Here is a 12,331-nt window from a genome sequence, read left to right on the forward strand (position 1 = left end):
GCTTAGAAAACTTATGGTTGCCAGCCGGTAAATGTGGGGAGTAGGGATAAATTGAAGTAAGCGTACACACACACGTGTGTGTAACTAAATCACTTTGTTGCACACCTGAAACTAAATCAACAGTAAGTATAGTTCAACATGACATAAAAAATAAAAAAGCGTCCTAAGTGATTCTATGAGAGTCCCTTGGACTGCAAGGAGGTCCAACCAGTCCATTCTAAAGGAGATCAATCCTGGGTGTTCACTGGAAGGACTGATGCTGAAACTGAAACCCCAATACTTTGGCCACCTCATGCGATGAGTTGATTCACTGGAAAGGACTCTGATGCTGGGAAGGATTGGGGGCGGGAGGAGAAGGGGACAACAGAGAATGAGATGGCTGGATGGCATCACCGACTCCATAGACATGAGTTTGAGTGAACTCTGGGAGCTGGTGATGGACAGGGAGGCCTGGCGTGCTGTGATTCATGGGGTCGCGGAGAGTCGGACACGACTGAACTGAACTGAAGTGATTCTATTAGTCAGACAACTTGGTGACAGAGTTTTAAGAAAACAAACAAGCACTTTTTGCTTTGACCTGAGTGATTTCAGCAGACTGGTTGGACTGGCTCTTGGGGGCGGGTCTGATTACGGTCAGTGTGCTTGGCAGCTTTGTGACCTTGGATGGGTACTTAACTTCCTGGACCCTTCTCATCTCTACAATCAAGAGGCTGTGAAGACCGTACAGGCTGAAGTGGTGAGGGTGGGGCAGAGGCAGCCACAGAGAGTTACAGACTCTGCAACTGTAGTCCGCCAGGCTCCTCTGTCCATGGGATTCTGCAGGCAAGAATACTGGAGTGGGTTGCCATGCCCTCCTCCAGGGCATCTTCCTGAGCCACAGATCGAACTCGCCTCTCATGTCTCCTGCACTGACAGTCGGGTTCTTTACCACCGCCGCCAAGGGGCCCCGTGTTGAGCGCCTCCCTTCTGATGAGGGCTCGTTCGCCTGCATGTGGAGCTCACAGTCGCCCCCAGGAGGCAGCCAGTGGTACTGTTTTATTATTTCCATTTTCTAAATGTGAAAACTGAATCTCAAGAGAGGCCAAGCTGCTTGTCCAAAGATACGCAAAATAAACAGCAAAGTCAGAAGCGTTGGGCCCCAAAGTCAGTGCCCTTGCTACCACTGCAGTGTCTTTCAGGTGCAAGGCATCGCCAAGCAGGTTTACATCCCTTTTCTCTCTGGACACTCAAGAAACCCCAGTAAAGAGGCAGTGGGAGCCCTTTGATAGTGAGAAACTGGTGCTGGTAACTGGGGAACTCTGTGCCCTCTCACTGGGCAGCCCGGGCCAGGCCCTCGCTGCGCTGGGTTTAAGCCAGAATCCATCGGCCTGTCTGCCCCGCTCTGGGCTGTTAGGAGAGCCCCGCTGGTGGCCGTGCCTCCGGGTGTTGTCCGGGTGTCTCCTCTGCCCGCCCTCCCCCTGCCCTTGTTCCTCATTACTGTTCGAGCTGCTGCCTTTACAGCACAGCCAGTGAGCTCCTTGGTTCAACATTTCACGGGATGGAGGCACAGAGGAGAAGGGAACCTTTGAAAATTACTGACCAAGGAGAAAGAGGCATTCGGTAAAAGTGACAAGCGTGGCCATCGCACTTCCGAAACTTTGTACCTCTTTTCTCCCAGTGGGCAGAGTACCCATTTGTATTTCCCTGGCCTGCAGCCACAGCGTGGCATATCTGGGGGTCTCCTCCACACTTCCCGCCCCCGATGCCTGGAAGCCCCCGCCAGAGCGGCTCGATCACTAGGACGCAGCCTCCCCCAACCAAACTGACTCAAGACAAACTTGCTTAACATTCTGCTTGGGTCTCCCGTGACCTCCTCGTTTGTGAGATGGTCTGGTGGGTACCCAGGGTTTCCAATCAGTTCCATAGCAGAGTCCAGGGCTGGACGTGGAAGGTCCTCAGTCGGGGCGGGGGCTGGTGGTGGAGAGTCCTGTGCAATTGATCAAGGCACAGTGTCGGCCCACCAGTGGCATGATGCCAGCCACCTCACTTGACCAATGCCTCTGGTGGGGGGATCCCAGCAGGACTTACCACCAGTGGAGCGAAGAGGTCCAAGCTGGTTAGAGACGCAGGTACGGGGGCTGCCCCACAGCTGGGAAACCACTGGGTTTAGCAGCAGTTCAAAAAAGTGGCACATCCGATCCCATAGCCCCCTGATTTTTTGCCCAGTACCAGCCTTGCCTCACACTGCAAAGCGCCAAAGCCAAATCCAGGCCGGCAACGCACGGCCGTGCCCTCAGCCTGCGCCATGAGCTGTGCTCAGCATCGCGGCCGCACCTCATGAAATCCTTACGACAGACTGAGGAGGTGGTGCTCGTGAGACCCCTTTGTGCCAATGACGACACCGAGGCTGAGGGGTCTTTCCCTAATGACAGAGCCAGCAAGTGAAGGCTCCGGAGCCTGAGCTGAGCTGTCTGCCTGGAGCCGTCTCGGCTGGCCCCTGACCTGCTGGTTCTCAAGAGAACTACAGCTGCTACGCTGTGTGGAAGTGGACTTGGTGGGTGAGGTCACACCACGCATGAACTCAGATGCATCTGAGCATTTGGAAGAGATCAGCCAGAGCGGGGCGCGGCGGAGGCTGCATCCAGGTGCTGCCTGCACGCCCCCTCCGAGCCCTTTCCCAAACCCAGGTGCCCGGAGGCAGCCCGAGTCATTTCGCAGAGTGAAGTACCCGGGCTCGAAGAGCTCTGCCCCCTGCCGCCTCCCTGGCGCTCGGAGGCTGCCCTCCTTCCCCCGCCACACCCCTCCTCGGCACCGCCCCTCAGCTCAGCAGCAGGGACAGAAGAGAGACGGTCTTACTCCTCACCTGAGCCCGGGTCCTTGGGAAGAGAACTTCGAGCGCAGCGCTGCTGGTCCTCGCTGCACCAGAGTCCCGGGTGAGCCAGGAGCGGCCGCCTCCACAGGGCAGTTCACCAAGCCCTGGGGATGAAGAGAGCCGGCGAGTGGGGCGGCTCTGCGTTCCTGTTTATTCTGGTATCTAGAAAGGAACTGTTACTATAGTAACGGGTATTACACTTGGTGCTCGGCCACTTCCTCCATGCGGAACACTGTGTCCAAGGCACACTGCCGGGGAGGGAGGCACAAATAAGTATCGATTGGGTCAGATCGTTGAGGAGCAAGGACATGCCAAGCTTTGTTCTGAGCCGGCTGGCTCAGGCACAGGCATTTCCCTTGTTTCTGATGGGAGGGTCAGCCAGAATGCCTTCTGGTACCTCCTTGACCTGGTGAGCATGGGGGGTTCGGCTTCCTGCTGCCCAGCGCGACTCCCCCGGGGAAAGCGGCTCTTGGTGCAAAAGGAGGGGAAACTAGGCTGGGTCAGTTGCAGTCACCCACTTACAGGCCAACAACTCCATCCTTGGTGTTTCCTCAGTACCCTGAACCTCAGTGAGGAGCCACAGGATGGTGCCCAGGGGAGGTGGGTGAGTGGCCACTGACCGGCTGTGGGCCACACCAGCCCTTGTATTCTTCCCTGCTCAGCCCGGGCATGAGCCCCTTGGGCAGCCAGTCGGCAACCCCTGAGCCTTGGTTTCTGTGTCTGTCAAGTGTGGAAAACAACAGTGGTTGAGAAGAAACACAGATGAGCTGACACGAGGGGAAGCAGGCGGTCAGTGCTCGGCAAGGAGTACTTTTCCTGCGGAGAGAGCTGGACTCGGCGTGAACAGAGTGCAGGGCCCAGCGTGCAGTGCCATGCCTGGTGGAGTCTGTGCTCCGTAGGTCTCCTCTCAAGAAGTCAGTGTACGAGTGTGAAAATAAAGAGCATATGTAGGTACCGAAGGCCTGTGTGGGTGTTTACAGATAACAGAGGCATTCTCCTAGTTTCACAGTCAGGGCTCACTTGAAGCGTGGACGTGTTTTCTAGCCTGTGTTGTCATTCCTTAATCCCCCAGTGAGGAAGCTGACCTCCACTCAAACATGGCCCCCTTCCCACCTCTACTTTCTCATGAAGAGTCTGGGTGGGCTGGGAAGTGGTTAGACCCAGGGCATACAACCAGCATGAATGCCAGAATTAAAAATGCAGTTTTGCTTCAGTAAAATATTAGCAAACTGAATCCAACAATTCATAAAAGGATCATACACCATGATCAAGTTGGATCCATTCCAGGTCCACAAGGATGGGTCAACATATGTAAACTAGTCAGTGTGGTACCCCATATCAACAAAGGACAGAAACCATATGATCACTTCAGTGGACGCAGGAAAAGCATTTGATGAAATTTAGCACCCGTTCATGATGAAAATTCTCACTGAAGTGGGTACAGAGGGAACATACCTCAATGATAAAAGCCACTGATGGCAGACCTAGCATAATACTCGACAGTGAAAAGCTGAAAGCCCTCCCACTAAAATCCAGAACAAGACAAGGATTCCCACTCTCACCACTTCTATTCAGCATGGTATTGGAAGTCCTTGCCATGACAATCAGGCAAGAAAAAGAAATACAAGGCATCCAAATCAGAAAGGAAGAGGTAAAATCTCATATATAGGTGACATGATCTAGACAACCCTACAGATTCCACACAAAAGTGTCAGAACTGATCAACTGAATCCATCAAAGCAGCAGGACACAAGGTTGACACACAGTAATCTGTTGGATTTCTTGCCATTTGCAGCAACACGGATGGACTCAGACATTGTCACACTGAGTGAAGTAAATCGGCCAGAGGAGGAGAAATAGCGTATGACATCCCTGAGGTGTCAAATCCAAAAAGAAATGATGTGAATGAACTTACAAACAGAAACAGACTCACAGACTTAAAAGAATGAACTTTTGGTTGCTGGAGAGAAGGGCAGGGAGGGTGGAGGGAAGGGACAGTTAGGGAGTTTGGGATGGACATGTACACAGGGCTATGTTTAAAATGGATAATCAGGTTATGTGGCTGCCTGGATGGAAGGGGAGTCTGGAGGAGAACCGTCCCCAAAGACAGACTCAACATGGCTTAAAGACTGAAGCACAAAACATGACCCAACATAAAGTACCAAAAAAAAAACCTCACAGAAAAGAACATCAGCAAAACATTCTCTGACGTAAATTGTGGCAAGATCTTAGTCTCCCAATGCAAAATAAATAAACGCAGAACCCAGATGGCGGAAGGTAGGCTGTGGAGCTCACTGATCTCCACAAATACGTCAGAGGTACAAGTGGAGTGATTGGCAGAGAACACCACTGAATGCTGGCAGAAGACCTCCGACCTCCGGAAGGGAAAGGAAAGCTTAACCCACACAGAAGCATAGAGAGTGACGTCTTCACAGATGGAGCCCTATAAAACAATAAAGAAAGAGGAAACTACTGTTGCAAAACATGGATGTTGAGTCCTGCCCCAGGCCAAGGTGCGAGTCCCTGTACCAAGACCGCAGAAGTGGAGCCCAGAACCAAGGACACCTCCAGAGCTATTTAAGCCCCTTTGTAACCACTGCCAAAAGCCCCTGATCATCTCTAACAAGCTTCCTGACTTCAAGTTGGCAAATATACCCACTCCAGTAAACACGCTATTAGCCCCCTAACCAATCATCTAATGCCAGCCTTCCAGCAGGAATTTTCTTTGTCTTGAGCCTATAAACTCACAAAATTGGCTATTAACTCAGGAAAACCATCGACTCTCGCTGGTCTGTCAGGAGGTCAGCCTGCTGCCCTTGCCGTCCACATTATCTCTGCTCTTTGTTCTTAATAAATTCACTGCCTTCTGCAATACTGAGTCTGGAAATTCTTTTCCAACCTGCACTCAGATTGCCCCAACAGTGGATGCCCAAAAAGGATGTTGAGGGTCAGATGCCACAAAATACATACTCAGTGATTCTATTTATACACATTTCAACACAGAGAACACATGGTGGTAGAAGTCAGAATAGTGAATACTGACTGCATAGTGTTAATCAGACAGGTGACTGTGCAGGTGAATTCCATTTTAAAAAATACATCAGGCTGACCATGGAAGACCTGTGCACTTACCTGTAGGGGTGTTACACTTCAGCAAAAATTTTAATATTTTGGTTTTCACTAATATCTAGACAAACCGGACGTTCTCTTCAGTCAGGAATAACATCAATGATGCAGTGAATTCAATTATAAATACACTGTGCCTTTTTATCTGATGAGAATCACATGAATACTTAGGAAAATTCATTTATTTCTAGGACACAAATGATTTCCAACTTCTGTCCTCCATAACTTCCAAAGACTAAATTTTGATCATTTTTTAAAAAGACACGTGCACTCCAATGTTTGCTGCAGCACTATTGACAATACCCATGACGTGGAAGGAACCCTAAATGTCCATCGTCAGAGGCTAGCAATGAAAGATCGGAAAGAGAAATTGAGAGGATGAGATTGTTTACCATGACAACGAAAAGAAAATAAAGGCCCACTGCCAGAGGAATGGATAAAGATGGGGTACATACACAATGGAACAGTACTCAGCCACAAAAAGGAAGCAATGCCATTTGCAGCAAGATGGGTGGACCTAGAGACTCATACTGAGCAAAGCCAGTCAGACACAGAAAGGCAAACACATGCTGTCACTGACATGGGGGTGGGACCAAAAAAAACTGGGTGCAAACGAACTTACTTACAAAACAGAAGTCAAGTCACAAATGTGTAAAACAAATTTAGAGGATGAGGCAGGGGTAAATGGAAAGACTAGGATGGAAATATACACACTAGTATATATAAAATAGATAACTAATAAAGCCTACTGTAAAGCATGGGGGGCTCTAGTCAGTACTCTGTAATGGCCTATATGGAAAAAGAATCTGCAAAAAAGGTGGATACATGTTTATGTGCAGCTGAGTCACTTCGCTATACACCTGAAACTAACACAACACTGTAAATCAATTATACTCCAGTAATTCAAAAAATGCTGTCATTTGTGGCAACATGGATGGTCCTAGAGATTATCATACCAACTGAAGTAAGTCAGAGAAAGGCAAATATTATATTGTATCACTTAAACGTGTAATCTAAAAAAAATAACACAAATGGACTTACTGACTCACAGAGAAAATTATGGTTACCAAAGGGGGTAGGGAGGGACAAATTTGGAGTACGGGATTAACAGATACACACTATTATATATAAAATGAATAAACAGCAAAGTTTCACTATATAATACAGGAACTATATTCAATATCTTATAATAATAATGGAAAACTCTGCAAAAGAATAGATTTATATATATGTGTATGTGTATGCAGTCATATATATGTATATAAAACTGAATCACTACTGTACCCCGAAACTAACATATTATTTGTTTTTTAATTGGAGTACAGTTGCTTTACAATATTGTGCTAGTTTCTGCTGTACAACAAAGCTAACACAATATTATAAATAAACTCCTAAAAAAACGCAGTGTGATCCTCTTTGGCCTGTATTACTCAGGTAACCAACATTTACTGAGTACCTACTGTGTTCCTTCTACTGCCCAGTGCTGGAGGTCCAGTGTAAATGAGACCATATCCTTGTGCTCAGGTAACTTGCTTTCAAGATGGGGTTCAGACCAAAAAATGAGACAAACAAGAAAATGCCAAGCTGCGGTGAACATTCTGATGAACGCAAGGCTGGGCAAGATAGAGGGGAAAGCTCGGGACCTCAGGAAGAGTGAAGAGTGGGGAGGTGACATTTTCGGGAGGCTGGAGTGGTGGGGAGGAGAGCGTCCCAAAGTGAGGACAGCTAGAGCAGAGGCCCCAGGGTAGGATGCAAGGAGGCCACTGGGGTGGAGGCTGGGCGTGAGAAGGAAGTGGGGACAGGCAGGCCTGCGTGTCCTGGGAGCTTTGGCCAAACCCGCCATTCTGGAGCCACTTCAACTTACAGGGTCCCAGATTTGCCCGTGTTAAACAATTATCTGGAAACGATGCATTCCTTTTATTTCTTCTTCCTAAATTGTTTCTTAACGTCCTCTTGAGTAGTGCCTCTCCCGCTTCCCATCCTGCCGTGGCTTAACTTGGTGAAATCTGACAGTGGGAGACCATAGCCAGGTTCCTGTCCCACCACTCTTCGCTGTCACTGGTCCTCACCACGTGTTGTCCTGCTGTACAGACAACTAGTATTGGGGCGGCGTTTCTCAGGGCTCACGGTGTCTTGTCTGAAGCAACCCCAGTGTCCTCTGACAAGTGAAGAGTAACATGGACGCTGGGGCAGGAGGACCTGCTGAGTGTCTGCTCACCACCCGGGGCAGGGACACCCCCAGCCCATCTCACCCCAGAGGCACGGGCTCCAGCCGCCCACCCCCACGCTGTGTTCCCTTTATCGGAGGGTTCTGAGGGCAGCACCAGAGCGATCGAGAGCCAAGGAATGTCGGTCAGGAAACCCCCCAGGTTGGGTGCCCTTCTCCCCAGGCAGCTGGGGCCCACTGTGCTTCTTCCACTAAAGCTCCTCCAGTCCAGCCTGTGTACAGACCCCTCAGGCTCGCTCACCGACTGTCAGTGGAGGGCAGGGCCTCACCATATGCTTCTCAGTATCCCCGTGCTGGACCAGCTGCTCAGCCCCCGCTGCTGGCTTGCAGACACCAAAGACGAGGATATCCCCGAACCTGGGACAGCACCGTCTTGCTGTGTGTGTGCACACACGTGTGAGCATGTAGCTGTGTGAAGTCAGCAGCCACCGTTTCCCAAGTCACACCTCATCAGTGAGAAACTACCCTACGTCTTATAACGAGATGCCATCAATACCGTATCCGTTGATTAACCTGAAGAAAGATGTCTACTTGCATATCTGGTGAAAAATCAAAGGGCAACATCATACATAGTCTGATTCCTCTATCTTTTTTCCCCTCCAAGATAAAGTTAGTATATACACAGAGAACCAGTCTGCAGGCATATACACAAGCTGTTGACAGAGGTCAGTTCTAGAGCAGCGTATCTCAGGTGGCATTACTAGCCTTCACTGGGCATGAGTGTTGCAGTCAAACAACTGGGCCATGTTTCTGGATTCCTGTATTAGAACCTAAGAGGGAAGGGCCTAGGGATTTGGAATTTTGGCAAGTTCCCCTCGGGGGTCTGTTTATATTTGAGAGTCTAAGAACCACTATTCTGCAGCATAAAATCACGGGCTTTTCTCTGGTCCCAGTATTTCTATAATGTTTATGCCATAAAAAAAAAAAAGCATATATTGCCTTTGTTATCAGAAAAAAAAACAAGATGAAAAATATGGGGAAAGAGTAACCTTTGCCAACCATAGGTAAAGTTCACATCTGGCTCAGTCAGGGACATTTTACATACAGAAAAATAGAGGCCTTTGGGCCAAATGAGCCTGTTAAGAGTGTACTCCAGGCAGTGGCCAGACTCAGGCCAACATGCTGCCTCCTGCCTCGGTCTGAGCGGCTTTCCCACTCTCCTATGCAGCAGGACTCCGAAACACAGGGGCCTCAGGACTGGAGTTTTTGCTCAGTCCCATGGAGGACCCGAGGGGGATTCCAGAGGCTGAGCACACCTCTCCCACACTCCCCTTCCTGTCCCTCTGAAATCTGTTTTCTTGGGAAATAGATGAGCTAAAAAGAAGGTGGGTAGTGAAGACCTATCTGAGCCACCAGGGAAGCGTGAGGAACAGTCCATGGGGTCACAAAGAGTCGGATATGACTGACTGACTAACACTTTCACTAATCTAAGGCCAGGAGAGGCAGTCATGAGTGGGAGCTGAGGAATTTTCCTACATCTCTAGTGGGCTGGGGCTGCAGCTTGTACTAAAAACTCCAAAAGCCCCTTTTCCTTTGATTTTTTGACCCCCACCCCCTCAAGCAGACTGACGCCTGGAACAGCTTATCTGGGCCCACAAACACCAGACAAGAAGTTTCCATGGCAACTGCAAACTTCCTCAGCTCTGTATTCAGTCTAAATCTCCAAGGCCCCCTTTTCAAGGCCTCAGGGAGGTGTCTGAGAAGCCACCCACAAAACAGCCTTAGGATCCAACCTCACCTCCACCCATCCCCAGCACCCTGACCCCCAACCTGCTCCGCTGAAAGGACATGGCAGGAGAAGCTGTACTGGCAGAAAAACTTGTCATGGGATCCCTGGAGAGATTATAAAAGGAATGAGAGTCGCCTTTACAACCAATTTGAAGCAGGAAGAATGTACCCTGTGGAGGGACTGAAGCAGGAAAACAGGAAAGCCGGAGGGAGGGGGAAGAACCAAGGGGCTTGTTTCAGAAAGCTGGCTTTCAACCCAGCCGTGGTTAGGCGTGCTGAATCTGGTCTCTTAGCTGCCGAAGGACCCGGAGGGGCCCCAGACCTCCAGCATATTTTAACTCACTTGCAGCCAGACAAAATATGGACAGTAGACACGGATACCAGAAAGGGGGTGTGAGTGTGTGTGTCTGTGTGTTGAGGGGAACCAGGACAGACCATGGCTTATCAAGCCAAGCAAACTTCCATGATGCCTGGCAAAGGGGCTGCCAAATGTATGACAGCCAACAAAAATGCAGCATCCCAACATGTGTAAATCAGTGAAGTTAGAACACACCCTCAGACCATGCACAAAAATGAACTCAAAATGGCTTAAAGGCTTAAACCTAAGACATGATACCATAAAACTCCTTGGAGAGAGCACAAGCAAAAACATTCTCTGACAGAAGTAGTACCAACGTTTTCTTAGGTCAGTTTCCCAAAGCAATAGAAATTAAGGAAAAAAAAAAAAAGACGGACCTAATTAAAAGCTTTTCAGAAGCAAAGGAAACCATTAAAAAACAGCGGGGTGGGGGGAACAGAAAAAAACAACCTACAGAATGGGAGAAAATATTTGCAAATGATGTAACCAACAAGGGCTTAATCTCCAATATATGCAAACAGCTCATACAACTCAACACCAATTAACAGCCCAAATGAAAGATGGGCAGAAGATCAAAGACAGGGGTCCCCAACTCCCAGGCCTCGGACTGCTACTGGCACCCGTAGGAACCGGGTTGCACATCAGGAGGTGAGCAGCAGGCTGATCAGGTGAAGCTTCATCTGCCCTTCCCTGTAGCTCACATTACTGCCAGAACAGTTCCTCCCCTACCCGTGGAAAAACTGTCTTCCATAAAACCGGTCCCTCCTGCCAAAAAGGTTGGGGACTGCTAAGCTAAGACATTTCTCCAAAGAAGACACACAGAGGACCAGTAGGCACATGAAAGATGCTCAGCATCACTAATTATTAGAGACACGCAAATCAAAACTACCATGAGGTGTCACCTCACACTGATCATAATGGCTGCCATTAAAAAGTCTATAAATAACAAATGCTGGAGAGGATGTAGAGAAAAGAGAATCCTACACTGAGTGGGAATATAAGTTGATGTAGCCTCTATGAAAAACAGTATGGAGATTCCTCAGAAAACCAAAAATAGAATTACCATGTGATCCAGCAATGCCACTCCTGGGCATATATCCAGAAAAAGCTACAATTCAGAAAGATAAACATGCACCCCTGTGTTCCTAGCAGCACTATTCCCAACAGCCAAGACATGGAAACAACCGAAATGCTCATCAACAGATGAATGGATAAAGAAGATGTGGTACGGATATGCAATGGAATACTACTCGGCCATAAAAAAGAACGAAATCATGCCGCTTGCAGCAGCACAGCTGCAACTAGAGATTATCGTGCTAGGTGAAGTAAGTCAGGAGGAGAAAGACAAATGCCACACGATATCACTTGTATGTGGAATCTAAAGTATGACACAAAGGAACCTGCCTACAAAACAGATACAGAGTCACAGAGGTCAGACCTACAGTTGCCAAGGGGGAGGGCTGGAGGGCAAGCGATCACCTGGGAACTGGGGCTCATCAGATGCAAACTATTGCATATAGAATGGATGAACAATGAGGTCCTACTGTATAGCATAGGGAACTGTATCCAATCTCCTGGATAAACCATAACGGAAAATAGTTTTTTAGAAAAGAATGTATGTATATGTAAAAAAAAAAAAAACACCACACGGCAGGTCCAGTTAAATTTGAATTTCAGATTAGCAAACCCATACAATATTTGGGACATATTTGCACTATTTCTGCTTCATTGACTATGCCAAAGCCTTTGACTGTGTGGATCACAATAAACTGTGGAACATTCTGAAAGAGATGGGAACACCAGACCACCTGACCTGCCTCTTGAGAAACCTGTATGCAGGTCAGGAAGCAACAGTTAGAACTGGACATGGAACAACAGACTTGTTCCAAATAGGAAAAGGAGTACATCAAGGTTGTATATTGTCACCCTGTTTATTTAACTTCTATGCAGAGTACATCATGAGGAACGCTGGGCTGGAAGAAGCACAAGCTGGAATCAAGATTGCCGGGAGTAATATCAATAACCTCAGATATGCAGATGA

At 48.5% G+C, this 12,331-nt stretch overlaps 1 protein-coding gene across 4 annotated transcripts in view; it reads right to left on the bottom strand.

The window, feature by feature from the left end:
- Positions 1-12,331, bottom strand: part of FAM107A (family with sequence similarity 107 member A) — a 37,915-nt gene that overhangs the window by 19,682 nt on the left and 5,902 nt on the right. The window contains exon 1 of one of the 4 annotated variants that reach the window (XM_055414212.2): positions 2,843-2,993. The exons of 1 other annotated variant lie outside the window; for it this stretch is intronic. Coding sequence is in view for 2 of the 3 variants with exons in the window: in XM_055414211.2 (XP_055270186.2) it covers positions 2,068-2,173 (106 nt within the window). In the remaining variant the exon portion in view is untranslated. Of the gene's footprint in view, positions 1-2,067; positions 2,780-2,842; positions 2,994-12,331 lie in introns of those variants that run through there. 2 more of the 4 variants (XM_055414211.2, XM_055414209.2) reach the window with 2 other exon arrangements.

This window comes from Moschus berezovskii, chromosome 24 (assembly GCF_049115385.1).
Source record: "Moschus berezovskii isolate FMDL1 chromosome 24, NW_MosBer_1.0, whole genome shotgun sequence".
NCBI classification, from domain to species: Eukaryota; Metazoa; Chordata; class Mammalia; order Artiodactyla; family Moschidae; genus Moschus; species Moschus berezovskii.